This window comes from Eutrema salsugineum, unplaced genomic scaffold (assembly GCF_000478725.1).
Source record: "Eutrema salsugineum unplaced genomic scaffold, Eutsalg1_0 scaffold_12, whole genome shotgun sequence".
NCBI lineage: Eukaryota > Viridiplantae > Streptophyta > Magnoliopsida > Brassicales > Brassicaceae > Eutrema > Eutrema salsugineum.
Genome location: NW_006256895.1, coordinates 3,330,058 through 3,355,616, shown reverse-complemented (window position 1 = coordinate 3,355,616; position 25,559 = coordinate 3,330,058). Strand labels below are relative to the sequence as shown.

General features: G+C 43.1%; 1 protein-coding gene and 2 non-coding genes across 3 annotated transcripts; 1 reads left to right on the top strand and 2 right to left on the bottom strand.

The window, feature by feature from the left end:
• Positions 1 to 5,553: 5,553 nt before the first annotated feature.
• Positions 5,554 to 18,244, bottom strand: LOC112089112. The gene is made up of 6 exons (XM_024160088.1): positions 18,162 to 18,244; positions 7,758 to 8,238; positions 7,351 to 7,586; positions 6,163 to 7,302; positions 5,716 to 6,081; positions 5,554 to 5,614 (listed from the first exon to the last, which is right to left on the bottom strand). The coding sequence occupies exons 1-6, from the start codon at positions 18,242 to 18,244 to the stop codon at positions 5,554 to 5,556; spliced, it is 2,367 nt and encodes a 788-aa protein (XP_024015856.1).
• Positions 7,399 to 7,505, top strand: LOC112089616. Its single transcript, XR_002901245.1, has one exon. It is a non-coding gene; the product is annotated as a small nucleolar RNA R71 (small nucleolar RNA).
• Positions 12,032 to 12,138, bottom strand: LOC112089431. The gene has a single exon (XR_002901069.1). It is a non-coding gene; the product is annotated as a small nucleolar RNA R71 (small nucleolar RNA).
• Positions 18,245 to 25,559: the final 7,315 nt, after the last annotated feature.

Genomic DNA, 25,559 nt, shown 5'->3' with positions numbered 1-25,559 from the left:
AGATTAGGCTTAGGGAGTTTCTCAGGAAATCAATGCATGTAGATCAATCGATTAGTCAGGGTTCAGGTTTAAGCACAGTTCTTGAACTCGAATCACAGAATTATAATTAACCAACTTCCGTTGTGAGAATTATCTAAGTCAAAATCCTAGAATTCCAAATTCCTTTGCAAACCCTAAAGATTTAAACCAGCTTTAATGCTCAAGTTCGATATGTTCACAAAGTATCTAAACCAAATTCCTTTGCGAATAGCTACTTTTCTCACCCTAGGTTCTTTCCAGTTATTCAATTACACCTCCGTGTCAATTAAGCAACCTAAGATCTAAGTTCTAGGTGGCCAATCCAGAATTAGCTTTAAGAACAACCTATGGTGAAGAACTAAATAGATTATGAACCCTAACTAACCAATCAATCTAACATCCAATGAAATCCTTTATGAGAACCCTAAACCTAACAAGCAAACTACTCAGACATGGAGATTGAAGCAATAAGCATGATTGAATAACTTGCAGTAAGCAGTAAATAGATTAATAAACAGGGGTTCGAAATCTTCTCTCTCCGGAACAGAGTTTCAGACTTGTCTCCCCAAAAACTCTCAAAAACAAAAACTCTCTCTAAGAAAATCTAAGGTTAACGTAAAAAGAGAATAAAAATCCTATATATATCTCTAAGACACGTTTTGGGCTTCCTTGAAAACGTTTGGGCCCAACTCCTTCTTCAAATAGGAAACAAAATCGCCTTTTCCTTATTTCTCTAACAAGTGTCGCGCGTCACTCTCCATGGTGTCGAGCGTCACTAAAGCACAAAATCCATACTTGACGAATTTGATCCTGATTAAGCTCCAAAGTGCTCCAAAGTCTCCAGTTAAGCTCCAAACGTACCTATGACCTGAAAAGACTCCAAAAGACTCGAAAGACACTAAAAAAAATCTATAAATAAGACATATACCATGGTTAAAAACCATAAAAACCATGATATATCAACTCCCCCAGACTTAGCATTTGCTTGCCCTCAAGCAAACAGAACACCAAACAGGAGAAAGAAGTTTGAAAACACAGAGACTCAACCTTTCATTGGAACATCGCTTTGACCGTTCACCCTGCAACTTAACTACTGCTTCATCATTCCAAATCGAACCACCATGTACTTCTCCGCAGACATTCACAGCTTTCCAGACTAAATCCAAAATTTCACAACATTGTCCATAAACCCTCATCGCTGGATCTCACTGATGATTCCAATGCCCAGAACCTTCTAGATTCTTTCCCATTCTCTACTCAAACAAATCAGCCATACAAACTTTGGTACTTTTCTCTCCCCCAGACTTATTCTTTTCGCACACTCATCATCATTTTTATGGCATATACTCGATAAGGGTAAAGCTGCGAGTACTGATGGTGTTTGCCACCAAGTCCCCAAGTTGTCCCCTTACCTTGTATCAAAGGTTTTCAGCGAATAGTGGGGTCATGGGAAACATTCCTACCCCTCACTTCCTTCCTTTGTGTGATCATTCCAACTTAGAAGTGAAATAATGGGATCATTGGAAACATTCCTAGCCCTTCACTCCTAAGCGAAAATCATCTCAATCTTTTTGCCCTTTTTCTTTCTTTCTTAGCTCGTCACAAGGGAGAGAAATCACTTCATTAGATTTCACACAGGCTTTCATTGATCAAGTACGAATGAGGAATCAAGCTCTAAGGCATTAGTCACATCAGCGAGTTAAAAGTGAAGTTCAGTACTTAGCTCAGGTTAGTGGATTCTGTTGGAAACATGGACGCCTCTAGTCAACTGTCAGCCTTTGGATTTTTCATTAGTCGGATCTAGTCTGAATTTGCAGCAGTGGTCACTTAGGTGAAAAGTCAACACAATAATTCCAGGAAAAGCATCATGATCTCCAACAGGTTTTGACTCAAAAACGTTTTGACACAACTGACTCTTAAGAAAAACAAACACAATGTCAGCAACTACCTCCCCCAGACTTGAATAACACTGTCCCCAGTGTAATCAAATCCGAAGTTGGTGACAAAAGAAAAGAAACAGAGAAACACAGGAAAAACAGATAACTTACCTGGCTGCAATGATGGTGACGCGCGACACTGATGATGGTATCGTGCGACACTTGTTTTCCTCGTACCGAATTGCAGCAGACCAATCCAAATTTCTGGTTTGACTCCGGATTCCTGATTTCCTAATTTTTTTTTTGTTTTTTTGTTTTTTTGTTTTTTTTTTTTTTGTTTTTATATATAGAGAAAACAAGTGACAAGCGACACCGAAGGTAGTGTCGCTCGACACCAGCCTCTGCTTCACCTAAAACACGAAAAGAAAAACGAAAATCACTGAAACAAAAGACTTATTTACAGACTCACCAGTGGATTGCCTTCCACCAAGCGCTTGTTTTAAGTCATTAGCTTGACTTGATGGCGATTCAAGCAGGAGGTGCACCATCCAGAGGCACGTTATGTCCATCCGGAATCTCAGCTTTGGCCCAGTAGTGCTTCACCCTTTGTCCATTGACTGTGAACTCCCTGCTACCATCTGGTGTGAGGAGGACGATAGCACCATAGGGGCGAACCTCTTTGACTATGAAAGGACCTGACCATCGAGAACGAAGTTTACCAGGAAACAATTGCAAACGAGAATTATACAGAAGTACCTGATCATTCGGTTCGAATTGCCTGGAGAGGATTTTGGAATCGTGATACGCCTTGGTCCTCTCTTTGTACAACTTCGAATTCTCATAGGCATGGTACCTGATTTCGTCCAACTCATTCAGTTGTATCAGTCTCCTCTCTGCAGCAGACTTGATGTCGAAATTCATCAGCTTTATCGCCCAGGCTGCTTTGTGTTCGATCTCCACTGGAAGGTGACAGGGCTTTCCATAGAGCAGGTGGAAAGGTGTGGTGCCTAGAGGTGTTTTGAACGCTGTCCTGTACGCCCAGAGTGCATCGTCCAACTTTGCAGCCCAATCCTTTCGAGTTTTTCCCACTGTCTTCTCCAGAATCTCTTTGATCTGTCGATTCAAGACTTCGACCTGTCCACTCGTCTGAGGGTGATAAGGAGTGGCAACTCGATGATGAACTCCATGCTTCCTTAGGAGTTTTTCGAAAATCTTGTTAATAAAGTGAGTACCACCATCACTTATAACAATTCGAGGCACTCCAAATCGAGGAAAGATGATGGTCTTGAACATCTTAAGGACCACTGAAGAGTCGTTGGTGGGACTGGCAATGGCTTCAACCCACTTTGAGACATAATCAACAGCAACCAGGATGTACTTGTTCCCATAAGAAGAGGGAAAAGGACCCATGAAATCGATACCCCAGCAGTCGAATACCTCAACCTCAAGGATGAAATTCTGTGGCATCTCATGTCTTTTGCTGATCTTTCCTCTCCTCTGACAAGCATCGCACTGCGAGATGAATGCATGTGCGTCGCGAAACATGGTGGGCCACCAGAAGCCTGCTTGAAGAACCTTAGACACTGTTTTGAATGTTGCAAAGTGTCCAGCATATTCGGATCCATGACAATGAAACAGCACTTCTGGAACTTCTGACTCTGCAATACATCTTCTGTAAATCCCATCAGAACAGTGCTTGTACAGATATGGCTCATCCCAGTGGTATCTTCGCAGCTCTCTCAGGAACTTCTTCTTTGCATAGCCCTTAAAGTTCTCAGGCTCAGCCTCTGCAGCGAGATAATTGGCAATATCGGCATACCAAGGGCGTTGGGTAGCGGATACAGCAGCTGAACTGGTCTCAGGAAGTCTGTTTCGAATTTGGGAGGTCTCTGTGTTCTCCTGAGAAAGGTGACGCGCGACACTAGTGGTGGTGTCGCTCGTCACTAACGTTCCTCCAACTCGAAAAACCTGCAATTCTTCGTCAAAACTGCTCTGGGACTTGGTTTCCACATAATACACATTCTCTTCTGGCAGGAAATCGTCTATGGGTACGTCGTCTTCAACCCTGATGCGTGAGAGATGATCTGCCACACCATTCTCAACACCCTTCTTGTCCTTGACCTCAATATCGAATTCCTGAAGGAGTAACACCCATCGCAGCAACCTAGGCTTCGCATCCTTCTTCTGCATCAAGTATTTGAGTGCAGAATGGTCTGTGTGCACAATCACTTTCGATCCCACAAGGTATGGCCGAAATTTCTCAAAAGCAAAGACCACAGCCAACAGCTCTTTCTCAGTAGTAGCATAATTCCTTTGAGCATCATCCAGAGTTCGACTGGCATAGTAGATGGCATGAAGCTTTTTATCCTTCTTCTGTCCTAGAACAGCACCAACAGCAAAATCACTAGCATCACACATCACCTCAAAAGGCAAATTCCAGTCAGGAGGCTGCACAATGGGGGCGCTTATCAGGGCATGCTTGATCTGTTCGAACGCAGCAAGGCACTCATCTGTAAACTCAAACTTAGCATCTTTGCAGAGCAGAGCAGTAAGAGGGCGTGCAATCTTGCTGAAATCTTTGATGAAGCGACGATAGAAGCCTGCATGACCCAGAAAACTTCTAACCGATTTTGCAGAATCGGGTGGTGGCAAGCTCGTCATGACGTCGATCTTCGCACGGTCCACTTCGATACCAGCTGCAGAAACCTTGTGTCCAAGCACAATCCCATCTCTGACCATAAAGTGACACTTTTCCCAGTTAAGGACCAAGTGTTTCTCTTCACAGCGAGCCAGAACCTTGCAGAGATTATCCAGACAGTCCTTAAAAGATGATTCGTAGACTGAGAAATCATCCATTAAGACCTCCATGAAATCCTCAATCATGTCAGTGAAGATGGACATCATACATCTCTGAAACGTCGCAGGAGCATTACAGAGTCCAAAGGGCATCCTGCGATATGCGAAAGTGCCGTATGGACATGTAAAGGTGGTCTTCTCCTGATCGTCTGGGTGGATAGGGATCTGGAAAAATCCTGAGTACCCATCGAGGAAGCAGTAGTAGGGATGGCTTGCAAGTCTCTCCAGCATCTGATCAATAAAGGGCAATGGAAAGTGATCTTTCCTGGTCGCTGCATTCAGCTTCCTGTAATCGATGCACATCCTGTGTCCAGTCACTGTGCGCGTCGGAATCAACTCATCCTTGTCATTCTTCACAACAGTAACCCCTCCTTTCTTAGGAACCACGTGCACAGGACTCACCCAGGCACTATCTGAAATTGGATAGATGATTCCAGCTTCCAGCAGCTTCATGATCTCCTTTTTGACAACGTCTTTCGGGTTAGGGTTCAACCTGCGCTGGTGCTCAATCGACGACTTCGACTCATCCTCCAGGTGGATTCGGTGCATGCACAATTCTGGTGAGATACCTGAAATATCATCAAGAGAATAGCCAAAAGCTTTGCGATGCTTGCGCAGCTTGCTCAGTAGTAAGGTAACCTCAGCATTGTTCAAAGAAGAATCGATAATGACTGGATAAGTAGAATTAGAGCCCAGGAATGCGTACCTTAGTCCTGCAGGGAGTTGTTTGAACTCAATCTTAGGGGCTTTATCCTCACTCCAGTCGGATAACTGCTTCACCTTCGCAGGAGTCTCAAGCTGTTCAACCTGCGATGCCAGCTGCATCGCATGCTCGCTGGAGTCCAACATCTTTGAGTAAGATACTGAAATTTCGTCCAAGTGTTCGGCCTCAGAGGCAAACGTGGTCAGAGCTCTCTCAAGTGGGTCTGTAGGCAGCATCTCATGGAGAAACTCCTCAGCAAACTCTGTGAGAGTATCGACATAGAAGGTCTGACCATCGATGCTGGGCTTCTTCATCAGCTTGTCCATGTCAAAGTTCATCACCAGATCTCCAACATTCAGAGCAATCCTGCCTTTCCTGACATCGATAATAGCACCTGCTGTAGCTAGAAAAGGTCTCCCAAGGATAAGAGGATCTTTAGGCTCCTCTCCATACTCCAAAACCACAAAGTCAGTCGGTATCATGCAGTCTCCAACCTTGATTGGAACATCTTCTAGCACCCCTTCAGGTATCGTTGTCGAACGATCAGCTAGGATGAGGGAGATCCTTGTTGGCTTGAAATCAGTCATGCCGAGATTGACAGCTACCGAATAGGGCATGAGATTAACACTTGAACCCAGATCACACAGCGATCTCTTGAATCTCTCTGTGAAGATAGAGCAATCCAAGACAAAGCTTCCTGGATCAGACAGCTTCTCTGGAATTCGGTTCTGAATCACTGCACTGACTTGCTCAGATATCATCATCACTCCCTGTTCATGGCTGAGATTATTGGTTACCATTCGCTTCACATAACGTCTGATGACAGGAGTGATTTTTACAGCATCAACCAAAGGTATCTCAATCACAAGCTTTTCCATCAGAGCTTTGCATCGTGCATCATCAAGCTCTTGCTTGGACTTCCTAGGGCTCCTTGGGTAAGGAACTTTAGGTTTGTAGACTTTCTCCTCTGCAGATTTCGGATTCGGAATATCAACAGCTTCGCTCTGCAATTGGTGACGCGCGACACTAGTGATGGTGTCGCTCGTCACCGGCTCTGCAATCTCAGGAATTTCTTCAGAATCTTCTAAGTCCACGACTTCAGGTGCAGGAGGCGTCTTCGTAGGCTCAGAACTCAGATTTTTACCACTCCTCAACGTGATAGCACTGCAGTGATGCCTTGGATTGGTGTCAGTCTTCCCAGGAAGAAAACCCTCTTGCCTTTTAACAGAACCTGCAGTTTGGGCTACCTGTGTATCGAGCTGCTTGACATGGGTGTTCAGAACTTCGATTTTTCCATTCAGATCGAGGTAGAGAGCATCCATCTTCCCATTAAAGTCCACGGTGAGCTTCTGCTGACCTTCCAGAATCTGTTCCAGCATAGACTTCATCTCATTGTCAGGATTTTGAGGTTGAGATGAAGGAGTGCTGTAGTTTCTGGAAAAACTGTTGCTCGAAAAAGGTTTCTGGTACTGAGGCTTAGGCGTGTAACCAGAGAAGTTCTGATTACTGTTGAAGGTATTCCTCTGATTGTTTCCACTGTAATTTCCACTGTAGCTTCTGTTACCTTGCTGATTACCAAACCTCTGACCCTGAAATCCTGATCCACTGACAAAGTTGACATCCTCTTCCTCAGCTGCATCCTCAGGTTCGAAACTCTCCACCTCCTGTGCGAATCTGACAGATTTCTTACCCACTAAAAGGCTGTGCACAGAATCAAGTTTAGCTTTCACCTCAGCGATCTGCGATCTATCCATGTTCCCAGCTTGCTTCTTTCGCTCTAGATCTGCATTCTTGGTGCTATTGCTGGATGCCAAGTTTTTGATGAGCTCAACAGCTTCGTCTGGGTATCTGGTGTTGAAGTTCCCATTGCTTGCTGCATCAAGCGCCATCTGATACCTCCAGTCGATACCTCTGAAAAAGATACCCAGCAACTGCACATCGCTGAAGCCATGGTGAGGGCAGTCTCGCTGGTACGATTTGAATCGCACCCAAGAAGCCTTGAACGCTTCAGTAGGGTCCTGAGAGAAAGTCGAGATCTTAGTCCTCAACTCCTCAGACCTAGCATCGTCGAAGAAGTTGTGCAGGAAGGCGTTCCTGGTCTCCTCCCAAGTGGTGAGTGATCCTGGCTCCAACTGCTTCAACCAGTTAGCTGCTTCTCCAGCAAGAGAGTAAGGAAACAGCTTGCAGAGGAGGAAATCATTGGACACTCCATTGTATTTGATGCTGGTGACCAAGTCCTCAAACCTCTCGATGTGATCCATAGGGTGCTCATGAGAGTGGCCATGGAAAGGATGCTGACCCACAAGAGTGTAGTACACAGACTTCAGCTCAAAATCGTTCCTTTGAAACGCAGGAGCGCGAATCGCAGAACGATTTTCATAGAACTGCTCAGGCCTGTTGTAGTCTCCAAGTGTTCGTCCATGTCCAGCTGCAGGTGCAGGTTCCCTTACATTCCGATCTTCTGGAGCGTTCCTCAGATGTGGAACGATCACAGCATTACCACGCGGTGCAGGTGGTGGATTCTGGTCAACAACATCCACTGGTAAAGGAGCTGGTAGAATGATGTTACCATCTCCATCAATCCTTTGGCCTCTCGCATTGCACAGATGACCCTCTCGGTCTCTCCAGGTTCCATCATCATCACGAACAAGTCCATTGGCGTTTTCCATCATTGCCGGATCTCTTGCTTTCCGCCTCGTTCGCTCTAACTCAGCTAGCTGTTCGTTGCTCAAATTCACTAGCGGGATGTCCTTGTTGCTCCTAGTTCCACGAGTATGCATAAACCTGAAACACCAAAAACAAAGAGAGAAAACGAAAATAAGTAAACTAGGTTAAAGAAAAGAAGGTGTCGCGCGACACCACAAGTGGTATCGCTCGACACTAAGTCGAAAAACTTAGTCGAAACTCAAAAACTAGGTTTAATGGCGAAATCAAGTCCCCGGCAACGGCGCCAAAACTTGATATGCTCAAAGTTTAATCCCTAAGCTACTCTGCAAGAGCACAGATGTGCAGTTGTAGTATGTAGGGGTCGAACCACAGAGACAAGAGATCACTCAATAAACCTTATAGAGATTGAATTACGCTAAGCAGAAATATTGTAAATAAATAGCAATGCAACAGAATTAGACTAAGCAGCAATAAAAACGGTTTGTAAGATTCAGATGGATGGAGATTAGGCTTAGGGAGTTTCTCAGGAAATCAATGCATGCAGATCAATCGATTAGTCAGGGTTCAGGTTTAAGCACAGTTCTTGAACTCGAATCACAGAATTATAATTAACCAACTTCCGTTGTGAGAATTATCTAAGTCAAAATCCTAGAATTCCAAATTCCTTTGCAAACCCTAAAGATTTAAACCAGCTTTAATGCTCAAGTTCGATATGTTCACAAAGTATCTAAACCAAATTCCTTTGCGAATAGCTACTTTGCTCACCCTAGGTTCTTTCCAGTTATTCAATTACACTTCCATGTCAATTAAGCAACCTAAGATCTAAGTTCTAGGTGGCCAATCCAGAATTAGCTTTAAGAACAACCTATGGTGAAGAACTAAATAGATTATGAACCCTAACTAACCAATCAATCTAACATCCAATGAAATCCTTTATGAGAACCCTAAACCTAACAAGCAAACTACTCAGACATGGAGATTGAAGCAATAAGCATGATTGAATAACTTGCAGTAAGCAGTAAATAGATTAATAAACAGGGGTTCGAAATCTTCTCTCTCCGGAACAGAGTTTCAGACTTGTCTCCCCAAAAACTCTCAAAAACAAAAACTCTCTCTAAGAAAATCTAAGGTTAACGTAAAAAGGGAATAAAAATCCTATATATATCTCTAAGACACGTTTTGGGCTTCCTTGAAAACGTTTGGGCCCAACTCCTTCTTCAAATAGAAAACAAAATCGCCTTTTCCTTATTTCTCTAACAAGTGTCGCGCGTCACTCTCCATGGTGTCGAGCGTCACTAAAGCACAAAATTCATACTTGACGAATTTGATCCTGATTAAGCTCCAAAGTGCTCCAAAGTCTCCAGTTAAGCTCCAAACGTACCTATGACCTGAAAAGACTCCAAAAGACTCGAAAGACACTAAAAAGACTCTATAAATAAGACATATACCATGGTTAAAAACCATAAAAACCATGATATATCACAAGCACCGAAGCTTACTACACAAAAGTTGGATATAAATGACTCCTCTGTCTTCTGCAACCGGAATCACTCAATTCGGACAAGTCTCCAGGTAGTTACACTCTCCGGAATGCGAGATGGTCTAGACAGCCCAAAATGACTAAGTTAAACATGCCGCGATGGAATGCCACGGACCACACTTGGCCGTGGCAACTTTTGCACACCCTCGGTGAATGACGCGATCTTCATGCCACGGTCTACACTTGACCGTGGCAAACACACACTTGGCTGAGAAGAACTTTGCAACCATTCGGCGGAAGACACGGCCTAAATGCCATGGTCTGAGGCTTGACCGTGGCAACTTCTTGCAACCTTCGGCGATTGGCACGGGCTGAATGCCACGGTCTGGGACTTGACCGTGGCAAATGAACAATTGGCTGGAGGAAACTTTTACACATCTTCGGCGTTTGACACGGTGACTTGCCACGAGTTTCAGACGAAGCTTGATCAGACCGTGGCATCAAATGGAACCAAAAACACAAGTGAAGGCTTTGACACGGTCAGGATTGCCACGGTCACACCAAGAACACACCAGACCGTGGTAAACCCATACTTGCCCATCAAGGCCGGGTCAGTACCCGGTTTGTTCCGGGTTGACCCGGTTTGCCCAAGTCTTCTATATAAGGTTTTTAGACCTAATTTGTGAGGAACCTTTAATCTACTTTTAGTTTCCTTTCCCCTTTTGTGAAAAACAACTTGTCACACCTTGATTTGAGAGTTTAATATTGATTTGAAGAGTCTTTTTATCCTGTTCCATCATTTCTTATTATCAAATCACACTTTTAATCATGATTAACAACACATCTTGCAAAGGATCTAGTGTATTAATCATGATTAGTGAGTAAATCCCATATTAAGGTCTTAGATATGTAGATTAGGGTGCTTAGGTGGTAGATTAGTGAGCTTAGGGGTTAGATCATGCATATTCCATTCTCTACAACTTGTTCTCTATGCTAGATCCATACAAATCATATGTGGTCTAGATTCTGGGCATTTCATGCACCAAAAGTGTTTGATGAAATGCCTGAACCAAAGTTGTTAGAGGTTTAAGTATTATTCATCATGGGAATGATTGCTTACATGCTTAAATGACAGATTAAACTGGTTTTTAATGCTTGCTGATTCATGTTTCACTAATGATGATTAGGTTAGAAAATGATTTGGCAAAGAAGTTAATACCTTTATGGGAGGATTAGCTTAATCAATGATGTTTATGTTGAATGGCTTGCTTGATCATAAAATTCATTAGCTCATTAGTTTATCACTGAAAGCACCCTAATCCACTATCATGTCTAAGACCTTTCTCATCATCATTCATACATTCTCATCAATTGTCATTGTTTAGTTCTTGTTTAGTCATTGCCATTAGTCTTTAATCCTGTTTAAGTTTGTAGTTGTCTTTAGTTAACCAAAATCACTCTTGTTTGCTTGAATTAAGAACTTGATCACATAGTTTAGTGTCTAACACCACATCTGGATTGATAAACCTCTTTTTTGCTACTTTGACAAGGGGATCAATTGGCGCCGTTGCCAAATTGTGGTTGATTAGCATTAAGCTCTGATCTGTTCTTGAGATCAAGTGCTTACTTTTTTGTTTTTACAGATTACTTTCAAGTTCTGTTTGTGATTTCAGGTGTATGAACACCAGGTCTAGATCAAGAAGCTGTGGTCCACCTTTCCCTCTCAACAACAACATCAACCTTTTGGTACCAAGGAGGAGAAGGGACAGACGTGGTAGACAGATTGATCAGGCTGACATGGAAGAACAAAGAGATCACGTGGTAGATATAGAACAACCGGTTCAGGAGCAACAGGCTCAGGGTAATGGAGCTGGTAATGGAGTTGGTCAAGGGCTTCATCAGGGTAATGTTCATCAGGAACAGGTGCACCATCAACAAGCTTATGTCCACCAGGGACAAGCTCAAGCTCATCAACAGAGGCATCAGGCCAATGTTCAGCAAATACAACAAGTGCACCACCAACCCCACCCTTTCCAACAACAACAAAGAAGATATGAGCAACCCCAAGTCTATGTTGGAGAGAATGACAGGGCCAATGCTCATCAGTATGGAGCTGGTATTCAGGCACCACCTGTGCAAAACAACAACTTTGAAGTGAAGGCATCATTGCTGAATATGGTCCAGAACTCAAAGTTCCATGGGTTGGCAATGGAAGATCCCTTAGAACACTTGGACCAGTTTGATAAGGTGTGTGATCTGACCAAGATAAATGGAGTTTCAGAAGACAGCTTTAAGCTAAGACTATTCCCATTCAGTCTTGGTGACAAAGCTCACCAATGGGAGAAGAATCTTCCAAGAGGCTCCATTCAAACCTGGGAGTAATGCAAGCAAGCCTTCTTATCTAAGTTCTTCTCCACCTCAAGAACTGCAAAACTGAGGAACCAAATCTCTAGCTTCACTCAGCACAGCAATGAGAGTTTTGGTGAAGCATATGAGAGATTCAGGAGCTACACAAACCAATGCCCACACCATGGGTTTAGTGAGGCTTCTCTTCTCAGCACACTTTATAGGGGAGCTCTTCCCAAGATTAGAAACCAGCTGGATACTGCTTCTAATGGGAACTTTCTGGGTAAAGAGATACATGCTGCTTTAGAGCTAGTGGAGAACTTAGCATTGAGCAATGATACTTATGGTGAAGACTATGACAGATCAAATAGGTCTGAAGGTTCAAGCTCAGAACAGAGGCTCTCTAGGGAAGTTAAGGAGTTGAGGAGTGAATTGGACAAGCTGAAATTCACCACTCAGAAGCCAATGCATTTTGTTGGAGAGTATGAGGAACCTTCTCAAATCTTTGAGAACATAAGTGAAGAAGGTCTAACCCAAGAGGAGCTCAACTACATTGGGAATCAGAGGTTCCAGAGATATCAGTATGGTAATGCCAATCCAAACCTTTCTTACAGGAATGCCAATGTAGCTAACCCACAAGACCAGGTCTATCCCAATTCTCAAGCTCCAAAGAACTTTGTTCCCAAGAACAACTTTCAAGGGTCATTCCAACCCAAGAATCAGTTTAGTCAGAATCAGAGTTTTGGTCAGCAACAGCAACCATTTCAGGGCACTGGTTACACTTCACAGCAGCCAAAGGCACCACCAGGGTTTGGTCCACCACAGTTCCAACAGCAGGCGCCGGTTCAACAACAGTTTCAGCCACCAATGGTTCAACAGCAGCCACAGATGGGTACAGATATCGTTGGTATTCTGCAACAACTACTTCAGGGTCAACAGATCTTTGCAAGCCAGAATGCAGCTATGCAGCAGGAAATCAAGGAACTGAAGCAGAACCAGGCATCAAGCTCAAGGAACCAAGGTCACCTACCTGGAAAACCAGAACCCAACCCCAAATAATATGCCAAGGCCATTAGACTGAGGAGTGGAAAAGAGTTACCTGGTATTGAGAACAACAATGTGATCATTGAGGACAATGATCAAACTGAGGGGGAGGCAGCCTTAAAGGATGATCAAGTTGCTGAGAAACCAAGGACAGAAAAGGGTAAAGAAGCAGCAAAGGAACCAGAACTAGAGAAGAAATATGTGCCACCACCTCCATACCAACCCAAGCTCCCATTTCCAGGGAGATTCAAGAAGCAACTAGTGGATAAGGCAAGAGCTGTATTTGAGGAAGGCACTCAAGGAGACACCACTCACAATGCCTCTCATTGATGCATTCTTAATGATGCCAAAGATGGGGAAGCTCTTGAAGGATGCCATTCTGAACAAGACAAAAGAGCTTCAAGGCATGGTAGTACTAAGTCATGAATGCAGTGCTATCATTCAGAAGAAGTCCATTCGAAGGAAGTTAACTGATCCAGGGAGCTTCACACTCCCTTGTGCCATTGGACCTTTTCTATTCTCTAGATGTCTTTGTGATCTAGGAGCATTAGTCAGCTTGATGCCATTCTCAATAGCTAAGAAGCTGCGCTTTAGAGTCTTCAAACCTGCAAGGATCTCTCTTATCCTTGCAGATAGATCAGTTAGATTGCCTGTTGGTATGTTGGAAGATCTACCTGTCAAGATTGGTGGTTTTGAGGTTCCAACCGATTTTGTTGTGCTGGAAATGGATGAGGAACCAATAGATTCTCTTATCTTGGGCAGGCCATTCTTAGCAACTGCAGGAGCTATTATTGATGTGAGAGGTGGGATAATAGAGCTTCAACTTGGGTCTGAAAAGCTCAAGTTTGATGTGAATGAGATGATGAAGAAACCCACCATTGAAGGTCAATGTTTCTATGTGGAGACAATGGTTGGCTGATGAGTTGCTTGAGGAGCTGAACACTGAGGATCCTCTTCAAGCTGCTCTAACTCAAGAACAAGGAGACAATGGGCTCTTAGCTGAAGCAAGTGAAGGGTATAAGCTGTATTTGGACAATGCAAGAGAGTTGGGTCCTGAGACAAGGTTTTTGGAGCTGGAACAAAGAGGTTCTGAGGTTTTTGCAATCAAAGGATCAGACACCAGCCAAAGCAGCTTGGACCAGGACTGGAATGAGGCTGATGCACCCTCTGTTGAGCTCAAGCCTCTACCAACAGGGCTCAGGTATGCTTTCTTAGGCTTAAACTCCACATATCTCGTCATCATCAATGATAGCCTATTAGAGAATCAAGAGAGTGCATTGCTTAATGAAATAAGAAAGTTCAGGAGAGCCATAGGGTATTCTTTGGCTGATATTAGAGGGATCTCTCCTGACATTTGTACCCACAGGATCCACCTAGAGGACCAATCTATGTCCTCTATTGAGCATCAACGAAGACTTAACCCTAACCTTAGGGAAGTGGTTAAGAAGGAGATACTAAAACTTCTTGAGGCAGGGATAATTTACCCAATCTCTGACTCAAGATGGGTGTCTCCTGTTCATGTTGTGCCCAAGAAGGGTGGGATCACAGTGGTGAAAAACAATAAGGATGAAGTCATAGCTCAAAGAACCATAACCGGCCATCGCATGTGCATTGACTATAGGAAATTGAATTCTGATGCTAGAAAAGATCATTTCCCTTTATCATTCATTGATCAAATGCTTGAAAGGCTAGCTAATCATCCTTATTTTTGTTTTCTCGATAGGTACTCTGGATTTTTTCAAATTCCCATAGATCCAAGAGATCAAGAGAAAACAACATTCACATGCCCTTATGGCACTTATGCTTATAGGAGAATGCCTTTCGGTTTATGTAATGCACCGGCCACTTTTCAAAGATGTATGATGCACATTTTCTCTGACATTATTGAAGAGAAAGTTGAGGTGTTCATGGATGAGTTTAGTGTCTATGGCTCCTCCTTCTCAGATTGTCTCTCTAATTTGACACAGGTGTTGGAGAGATGTGAGCAACACAACTTGGTGCTGAACTGGGAGAAGTGTCATTTCATGGTGCAAGAAGGAATAGTTCTTGGGCATAAGATATCTGAGAAGGGTATTGAGGTTGATAGAGCAAAGGTAGAAGTAATGGTGAACCTGCAAACCCCCACTTCAGTCAAAGGGATAAGGACTTTCCTTGGGCATGCAGGGTTTTATAGAAGATTCATCAAAGACTTCTCAAGAATTGCCAGGCCCTTGACAAGACTGTTGTGCAAAGAAGTGGATTTCATCTTTGATGCTGAATGTGAAGAAGCCTTTAAGTTGATCAAGGAGGCATTGGTTAGTGCACCAATAGTTCAGGCACCAGACTGGTCCCTTCCTTTTGAGGTCATGACAGATGCATCTGACTTTGCTGTTGGAGCAGTACTTGGACAAAAGAAAGACAAGAAGCAACATGTCATCTACTATGCCAGTAGAACACTTGACTCTGCACAAGGGAAGTATGCTACTACTGAAAAGGAAATGCTGGCAATAGTTTTTGCCTTTGATAAGTTCAGAAGCTACCTGGTGGGATCAAAAGTCATAGTATATACTGATCATGCAGCCCTCAGGTACTTGATGACCAAGAATGATGCCAAGCCAAGGCTGTTAAGATGGGTTTTATTGCTCCAAGAGTTTGATATGGAAGTGCTTGATAAAAAGGGCATTGAGAATGGGGCTGCAGACCATCTCTCAAGGCTGAGGATTGAAGAAAAGGTCCCCATAGATGATGCTTTGCCTGAAGAGTCTCTGATGGTGCTCCATTCCTACTTGGAGTTTGAGGAAGTAGAGAGCATTCAAGAAAAGAGGATGCCTTGGTTTGCAGACATAGTGAATTATCTTGCATGTGGGGTGGAGCCTCCTGAATTAGATGCCTACAAGAGGAAGAAGTTCTTTAGAGATGTCCAGAGATACCATTGGGATGAGCCCTACCTCTATGTTCTGAACAAGGATCAGCTGTATAGAAGGTGTCTTGCTGAAGAGGAGATGCAACCTGTGTTGCAAGAATGTCATGGTTCTGCTTTTGGAGGTCACATGGGGGCATTCAAAACTGTGGCAAAGGTTCTTCAGAGTGGGTTTTGGTGGCCCACAATGTTCAAAGATGTTCAAAGGTTCTTCAGCATGTGATGCCTGTCAGAGGCATGGGAACATATCTAAGAGGAGTGAGATGCCTCAAAACCCCATTCTAGAAGTTGAGATCTTTGATTGCTGGGGGATTGACTTTATGGGACCCTTCATTTCATCATATGGGAATCAGTATATACTTGTTGCTGTGGACTATGTGTCCAAATGGGTTGAGGCCATTGCTTCCCCTACCAATGATTCCAAGGTTGTAGTGAAGCTGTTCAAGAGCATTATCTTCCCAAGGTTTGGAGTCCCAAGGGTTGTTATCTCTGATGGAGGATCTCATTTTGTGAACAAGACTCTGGAAGGTTTAGTGAGAAAACATGGAGTGAAACACAAGATAGCTACTCCTTATCATCCTCAAACTAGTGGCCAGGTTGAAGTATCCAATAGACAGATCAAAGCCATTCTTGAGAGGACTGTTAGCTCAAGCAGAAAAGATTGGAGCAAAAGGCTAGATGATGCATTTTGGGCTTATAGGACTGCCTTTAAAACTCCAATTGGGACATCACCATTCAGTCTGCTATATGGGAAGAGCTGCCACCTTCCTGTTGAGCTGGAATACAAGGCCATGTGGGCTGTGAAGTTGCTGAACTTTGATATCAAGACAGCTCAAGAGAAAAGGATCATACAACTCCATGAACTTGAGGAGATTAGGCTTGAGGCTTTTGAAAGCTCAAAGATCTATAAGGAGAAGACCAAGGTTTTGCATGATCAAAAGATTCTGAAAAGGGAGTTCAAGTATGGTGATTTGGTCTTGCTGTTCAACTCTAGACTTAAGTTGTTTCCAGGAAAACTTAAGTCTAGATGGTCTGGTCCCTTTAAGGTTCTTGAAGTGAGGCCATATGGAGCTGCTGTCATGGAAGGAAAGAATGGTCAAGAGTTTGTGGTAAATGGCCAAAGGATCAAGCACTATTTGGTTTCACAAATGAAGGAGGAAGCTACATCAGTTCCTTTTCTTGATCCACCAGCTTGTTAAACAGGTTCCAAAGTCAAACTTAGAGACTTTAAACAAAGTGCTCTTGGGAGACACCCCAAGCTTATCCTTTGTAAATATGCTTTTGATCTTTTGATTCCTTTCTTTTTATATTTTAGGATGTTTTGATGGGTCTGTTTAGTGTCTACAGGTGTTAGGTGTGAGTCTGAACCTTTGGAAAGTGAATGCAGAATGAAAAGAGATGAAGGAATGGAAACAAGCTTGTGCTCGGCCTTTGACATGGGCACCGGCCACGGTCAACAACAAGGCGTGGCAAGCCTCTTTGTGTTGCCACGGGGAGACAATCACGGTCTCAAGGCCAGGACGTGGCAAAAGAAGCATACGTTCGGCGATTGCCACGGCCTTGTGACATGGAACGTAGGCCGCCGTGGCAAAAGAAAAAGAGGAATGAACAAGGCTCGGGTGTTGCCACGGTTGGGATTGCCGCGGGAAGGAGCCAGACCGTGGCAAAGTACACAGAAATCCCCTTTGTTCGGTGATTGACACGGGCCACAAGACACGGACTGAAGACGCGGCTGTGGCAAAATATGCAAGGGTTCGGTGATTGCCACGGGTAAAAGGCACGGGACACAAGGCCGTGGCCAAGAAGGAAAAGAAGAAGAAGAGGAGGACCTGGTTCGGGCTTTGCCACGGTGGGAATGACACGAGATGGAAGGAGACCGTGGCAAAAAGAAAAGAGGACTAAGTCTTTGTTCGGTTTTTGCCACGGCTACAAGACACGAGTTCAAGACCAGGCCGTGGCAAAACGAAAGTGGAACCCGCAACATTCGGACAATGCCGCGGTTTGGTTGCCACGGGAAGAAGCTAAAGCCGTGGCAAAATGAACATGAAATGTGCAGTGTTCGGGGTTTGACACGAGGAGTTTGCCACGGGAAACAACCAGACCGTGGCAAGAGAAAGGAAAAGAGACATAGTTCGGGGTTTGCCACGGTCTGAAGACACGGCCAAACCAAGACCGCGGCAAAGAGGAAGCATTCTCGAGTTGTAGACACGGGCACGTGACACGGTCAAAGAGGCGCGATCAAAAATTTGAATTCCAGTTGACCGTACGGACGTTGACCGGTCAACAGACGCGCCAAGCCAGCTGTTCCCCACCTCTCCTTCTTCTTCATCGAGAGTTTGCTCTTTTCTCTCCATTCTTAAGCTTTAAACCTTCATATCTCTCTCGCTGCTGCATCAAATTGAGTGATTCCAACTGTATTGAACTCGTAATCCTGTCTAGTTTCTTGCTGCACATTCGGTTTTCACTCGAAACTTGAAGATTCCAAGGTATTTAGTCTGTTAAAATTCTCCTTTTCCATGCTTTAGTGTACTGTTCATGAACAGAAAAACAAATGGAATCGATTTTAATGAGCTTCTTGATACCTTGGAATCATTTTGTGAGTATTGTGCAAGTAGAATGGATAGGAATTTCATAGATCTTGCTTGAGAATAACCTGTTCTTGGAATTTTTGAGAAATTTTTCTTGAAATTCATCAAGTGTATCGATTTTTTTTAGAATTGTGTTTCAAGCTGAACTCTTTGTGTGCATTGCTTCTTGCTATTGCTTTGAGTTTACTGAGTTTTAAATCAGCTTAAAATACATTCTTGACAAGAGAAATCGATTTGTACCACACATGAGCTTGGTGAATTTTAGAAAAATTTTGTTGTTCTCTTGCTTTGGTGCTTACAGCTGTTTGAGAAAATGCAGATGGGAGGAACAAAAAGAACAGCAGCCATGGATAAAGCCAAAAAGGAGAAAACTGGAGCTTCAGAGGATAAGATTATGCCTTTTGGGTACACAGTTTTCAAGAAGCAGAAAAGGCAAAGAAAGCCAAAGGATCCAGCTGAGGAGAAAGCAAAGAAGGTTGCTGCACAAAAGAAGACAAAGGCCTCTACATCAAAAACTTCTGGTAACGAGTTGGCATTGGTTGAGGTCGTTCACAGGGCAGGAAAAGAGGTGGCTGTGGTTGAGGATGAAGAAGGAACAGAGAGTGACCCTGAAACAGCATTGAAGCGGGTTAAGAAAGCAAAGTCAAGTTCTGAGGACAGAGAACCAACTTTTGATGACTACTTTGCTATGTTCAGGGGTGCAAAAGTGCAGCAAACCAAGTTCCCTGATATGGAGCTGCTGAGGAAGATGGGAATTCTTGAAGAGGTTCAGCTCATTTTCAACAACATGGGGTTTGGTGGATTCTTTGAAATGAGAGATGTGGCTCATGATGGTGTTACACAAGAGTTTCTTGCATCCCTTCAAGTTTGTGGGTATGGCCCAAGAGATGAAAGAATCAAAGAGGGTAATGGTCTTGGGCACATAGAGTTCACAATAGATGGTGCACAACACCATGTAAGCTTCAAGGAACTTGATGAGATCTTTTCTTTTCCAAGACGTGCACAGGAACAGACAGTGAAGTTCACATACCCTGACCACATGATTACTGACTTGTGGGATACAATTGCTTTTGGGAGCTTCAGAGGAGGAAGATGCAAGAGTTCATGGATAAGAAACCCAGCAATCCGCTATGCTCACAAGGTGCTTTGCCAAATGTTCTTTACCAAGCACAATGATGGAGTGGTGCATCTAGCTGACATGGAGCTACTGGGTATGGGTCTTCATCCTCTCATCAGTCACTTGAAGAGCAAGAGAGAGTTTCGCCTCCCACACTACATCCCATCTAGTGGTGCATTCTTAGCGCGCCAAATGCTGATTTACAAGGACATAGCTTGGAGTGAGGGTAAAAGAAAGAAGCTCACTAAGTTGCACAATGGATGGCTAGTGACAAAGATTCTGAAAGCAAGAGGTTTTGTCTTTGATGATGTTGAGGTCAGGACTGAGTTGATTGATGAAGCTACCCTCACCAAGGTTGGGATTTTAAAAGCGAGCAATGGTGAAAACTTCTTGTACACCTTCAAGCTCTTACAAGATGAAAAGGTTCATGTTCTGTTGCCACACCCAGCCATCACCACTCTCACAGAAAGGCACAAAGTCTCTTTTATTGTCCTAAAAGATCAGCTCTACAACCCAGCCATTCACCCTCAAATTCCCAAATGCAAGAAGACCGCTAGTTCTAAGGGTAAAGAGCTAGTTGAAGAGCAAAGCACAACAGCCGGTTGTGAGTATGAAGAGACAAGAGATTTTGAGAGGAGGATGGGAGCAGGAAGATATCACTTTGATCCTTACTTTTGGGGTGAGCCTGATTATCACACAAGGAAGCTGTATACCAGAGTTAACACCCTACAGAAATGGTGCAAATGGCAGGACAAAACAATCAACAAGCTAGTTGACTGTGTTAGGCAGCTTAAGAAGAAAGTTAAGAAGCTCCCAGCTCCAGCCACCTCACCCAAACGAGATACAAGAGAAGAGGTGGGAGAAAGCTCAGCTGCCAATGACCTTGTGCTACCACCAGGAAAAGAAGATTGGGTGAACCCGGCCACAGCGTTCCAACCAGACTCACCTGAGAGCAGTCCACCTAGATACTCAACTCCATCATTTTCCACCTCCAACCCATCCCACTACTTGGGATCAGACCTCAGCGATTGAGGTAAACACTCAAAACCTTGTAAATAGCATGTAGATTTTCTTTTCTTTTGCATTTTACTTGTTTACTTTGTTTTAACTCCTTTCTCATGCTTCTATAACACAAGGGACTGTGTTATTTAAGTGTGGGGGAGGAGTTTCATCCTTTACTAATCATGTTTTCTCTTTTCTTATTTTACACTTTGAGTCTTGAGTCACATTCTAGTTGCATATACATGTAGTCTCATCTGAGTGCATATAAAAACCAAAAAAATGGAAAAATCTGAAAAATTTACACAAAAAAAAAAATGATCATGTAGTTGCATTCTCATTTTTAGGATTGAGTCTAGATTGCATATGCATGTAGGTTGCATCTTGCAAGGAGTAATGATAGGTTTCCTAGAGAGTGCATCACTTTGAGAACTTGAACTAAATATGCTTGTGAATCTTTTTCTATGCTTGCAAAGTCTGAAACGATCTGAATCTGAGAAGCAAGTTCGAATTGAACTCAACTCTAATTAAGTGAGAACCTTGAACTTGACTTGAAAATATCTTGTGATGCATTGTTTGAAAAAGCTTGTGGATACCGATATACATACTTGAGCTAGAACCATTGTTTTTACCACTCTTTTTCCTTAGCTCAAGTAGCTGAATCCACATCATGGATCAGTTCCCTCACCTTGAACCCATCTTTCTTTCAAGCCAATGTTTGTGTGTGAATTGAAAGGCCACTTTGGATCAAACTTAGCAGAAAGTGTTAGGTTTAGAGAGACAAGGGCAGGTCTCATTGAGTGCTGTGTTCCAACATCAAGGAACTGAGAGTTTTGGCGAGGAATAAGTGTGGGGGAAAAGACTTGTTGGTGAGTGGAAAAAGGTGAGATGAGTGGGAAAGAGAGAGTGGAAATAGCTAGGGGAATGAAAGAAAAAGAAATCAGTCTTGGTGTTTTGAGAAAGTGAGCTCTGGTTTGTTGAAAAGAAAGAGTCTAGCCTCTAAGTAAAAAGGAAAGAAGCCAAAAGGCTCAAATGTTTTGAAAAGAAAGAAAGAAGAGGCTAGAGGTTGTAAAAGAAAAAGAGCTGTGTAAAGTTTGAGTTCCAAGACTTGAGAGTGAAAGTGAAAAGTAAATCTCCTAGTGAGAGGAAAATGAGAGTGAAAAGTGAGGGTTTTTGAGCAAGTGAGGAAGCTTTGAGTAGAGGGTGGGGTGTGATGAGTCTTTGCCCTTGTATGCATAGGTTGCTTTTTACCTTTAGCATTCTGCCAAAGTTTGATCATTCATAGAGAGATCCCTTTGCTGCATTAAACCCGCTTGAACACTGATGAGATCATTTTAATCTCATAGCCTCTCCCTAGCCAAGCCAGCTTGTTTAAGCATTTCATCATGAGATCCACCTGATAAAATCTTAATGAATGTGAAAGAGTTGAGAGAGAGAAGAACTTGTGGAGATTCCTTGCTGAGTTGATATATATCTGAGTATGACTTTGCATTGCATAATTGAGCATGAACTTGAATTCTCATTGTGATCACTTCTCTCAAAAAGGAAATGTAAACTCCCATGCATTCAACCTCTTTCTCTCATTTGTTCTTGTTTGCTTGAGGACAAGCAAAGGACAAGTGTGGGGGAGTTGATATGTTCATAATTTACATCATTTAAGTTGCATAATTCATTCTAAATCATGTTTTATTCCATGTATTTTAAGTCCTTAGGGTTTGTTTTAGAACTTAGGAGATGCATTAGGTCCCAATGAGTCTTTGCATGTTTTGAGTATTTATCAGGTGCATTTGGAGCTGAAAAGATGGATCCAGGAGGTGGAATGGTGGTCAAGGCTTGAAAAAGGGTGAAATGAGGTCTTTGGAGGTTATCGGCCATTCTCACAGACCAGGAAGGTTTTCTCGGCCATTTTCGCGTACCAGGGAGGATTTTATCGGCCATTTTCACTTATCGCGGGCAGATCTTATCGGCCAAAACGCGTACCGGCCAAAATCTCCGGGTGCAGACACGTTTACGAAATCGCCTGTCCGGGGAACCTTCCGGTCCGATTCAGATGTCGGGTACTTCATAGAAGTTGGAGAACATTGGATCACGGATTTATAGCAACTGGAATCATGGAATTCGGACGCGTGAGCAGAGAGTTAAGCTCGACGGAAGAAACCCTTGTCTCGCTGATGTTTTGAACGAAGCCGATAAGCTCTCAAGAATGCGAAAGACGGTGCACTTCCACGCCGATTCAGTTTCCGGGGCCTTCATGAGAATCAGAGATATTTGAGTCTTCTTTCCAGAACATCCAAGATCATCCAGTTCGGAGCTATGAGCAGGAAGATAAGGTCTTCGGAATGGACATATGTATAGACTGCCCTCTCTGATCGTGTAAATGCATTGCGAAGATGAGCCCTCCAGGAAGCCTTCCACTTCCCAAGCACCGAATATTCCTTCACAAAACTTGGAGATAAATGAGTCCTCTGTCTTCTGCAACCGGAATCACTCAATTCGGACAAGTCTCCAGGAAGTTACACTCTCCGGAATGCGAAATGGTCCAGACAGCCCAAAATGACTAAGTTAAACATGCCGCGATGGAATGCCACGGTCCACACTTGGCCGTGGCAAATTTTGCACACCCTCGGTGAATGACGCGATCTTCATGCCACGGTTTACACTTGACCGTGGCAAACACACACTTGGCTGAGAAGAACTTTGCAACCATTCGGCGGAAGACACGGCCTAAATGCCACGGTCTAAGGCTTGACATTGGCAACTTCTTGCAACCTTCGGCGATTGGCACGGGCTGAATGCCATGGTCTGGGACTTGACCGTGGCAAATGAAAAATTGGCTGGAGGCAACTTTTACACATTTTTGGCGTTTGACACGGTGACTTGCCACGGGTTTCAGACGAAGCTTGATCAGACCGTGGCATCAAATGGAACCAAGAACACAAGTGAAAGCTTTGACACGGTTAGGATTGCCACGGTCACACCAAGAACACACCAGACCGTGGCAAACCCATACTTGCCCATCAAGGCCGGGTCAGTACCCGGTTTGTTCCGGGTTGACCCGGTTCGCCCAAGTCTTCTATATAAGGTTTTTAGACCTAATTTGTGAGGAACCTTTAATCTACTTTTAGTTTCCTTTCCCCTTTTGTGAAAAACAACTTGTCACACCTTGATTTGAGAGTTTAATATTGATTTGAAGAGTCTTTTTATCTTGTTCCATCATTTCTTATTATCAAATCACACTTCTAATCATGATTAACAACACATCTTGCAAAGGATCTAGTGTATTAATCATGATTAGTGAATAAATCCCATATTAAGGTCTTAGATATGTAGATTAGGGTGCTTAGGTGGTAGATTAGTGAGCTTAGGGGTTAGATCATGCATATTCCATTCTCTAAAACTTGTTCTCTATGCTAGATCCATACAAATCATATGTGGTCTAGATTCTGGGCATTTCATGCACCAAAAATGTTTGATGAAATGCCTGATCCAAAGTTGTTAGAGGTTTAAGTATTATTCATCATGGGAATGATTGCTTACATGCTTAAATGACAGATTAAACTGGTTGTTAATGCTTGCTGATTCATGTTTCACTAATGATGATTAGGTTAGAAAATGATTTGGCAAAGAAGTTAATACCTTCATGAGAGGATTAGCTTAATCAATGATGTTTATGTTGAATGGCTTGCTTGATCATAAAATTCATTAGCTCATTAGTTTATCACTGAAAGTACCCTAATCCACTATCATGTCTAAGACTTTTCTCATCATCATTCATACATTCTCATCAATTGTCATTGTTTAGTTCTTGTTTAGTCATTGCCATTAGTCTTTAATCCTGTTTAAGTTTGTAGTTGTCTTTAGTTAACCAAAATCACTCTTGTTTGCTTGAATTAAGAACTTGATCACATAGTTTAGTGTCTAACACCACATCTGGATTGATAAACTTCTTTGTTCTACTTTGACAAGGGGATTGATAGCCCTGAGACCCTAAAAAGTCTTGTCTATCAATGGAGCTAGACGAAAAAAAAAGCCATCAAGGAAAGACGTTTGCCATGGTTTACTGATATAGTGAACTACTTATCTTGTGGGGTGGAGCCACCTGAGCTGAAAAGTTTTCAACCAAAGAAGTTCTTTAAGGATATGAAGAGGTACTTCTGGGATGAGCCATACCTTTCTGTGCTCAACAAAGATCACTTGTATAAAAGATGCTTATCTGAAGATGAAGTTCAAGGGGTTCTACTAGTGTGTCATGGGTCAGCTTATGGAGAACATCATGCTGCATTCAAGACAGTTGCTAAAGCTCTTCAGTCTGGTTTTTGGTGGCCAATAATGTTTAAGGATGCTCAAGGAGTAGTAATGAGTTGTGATGCTTGTCAAAGGACAGGGAATATCTCCAAGAGGAATGAAATGCCACAGAACCCAATCCTTGAAGTAGAACTGCTTGATTTCTGGGAGAATGATTTCATGGGCTCCTTTCTCTCATCTCATGGAAATCAATTCATTCTTGTGGCTGTGGAATATGTATCAAAGTGGGTAGAGGCTATTGCAAGTCCCACTAATGACTCCAAGGTGGTTTGTAAGCTGTTTAAAACCATAATCTTCCCAAGGTTTGGAGTCCCAAGAGTTGTGATTAGTGATGGTGGAATCCATTTTGTCAATAAAACTTTGGAAGGTTTACTCAAGAAACATGGAGTTAGACACAAGGTTGATAGTCCTTACCATCCCCAAACAAGTGGGCAGGTGGAGATCTCAAACAAACAATTTAAGGCAATTCTTGAGAGGACAGTAAGCTCATCTAGAAAAAATTGGTCCAAGAAATTGGATGATGCTTTATGGGCCTATAGAACTGCCTTCAAGAGCCCCATTGAAACTTCACCATTCAATATTCTACATGGGAAAAGTTGTCATCTACCTGTTGAGTTGGAGTACAAAGCTTCGTGGGCTGTCAAGTTGCTTAACTTGGAT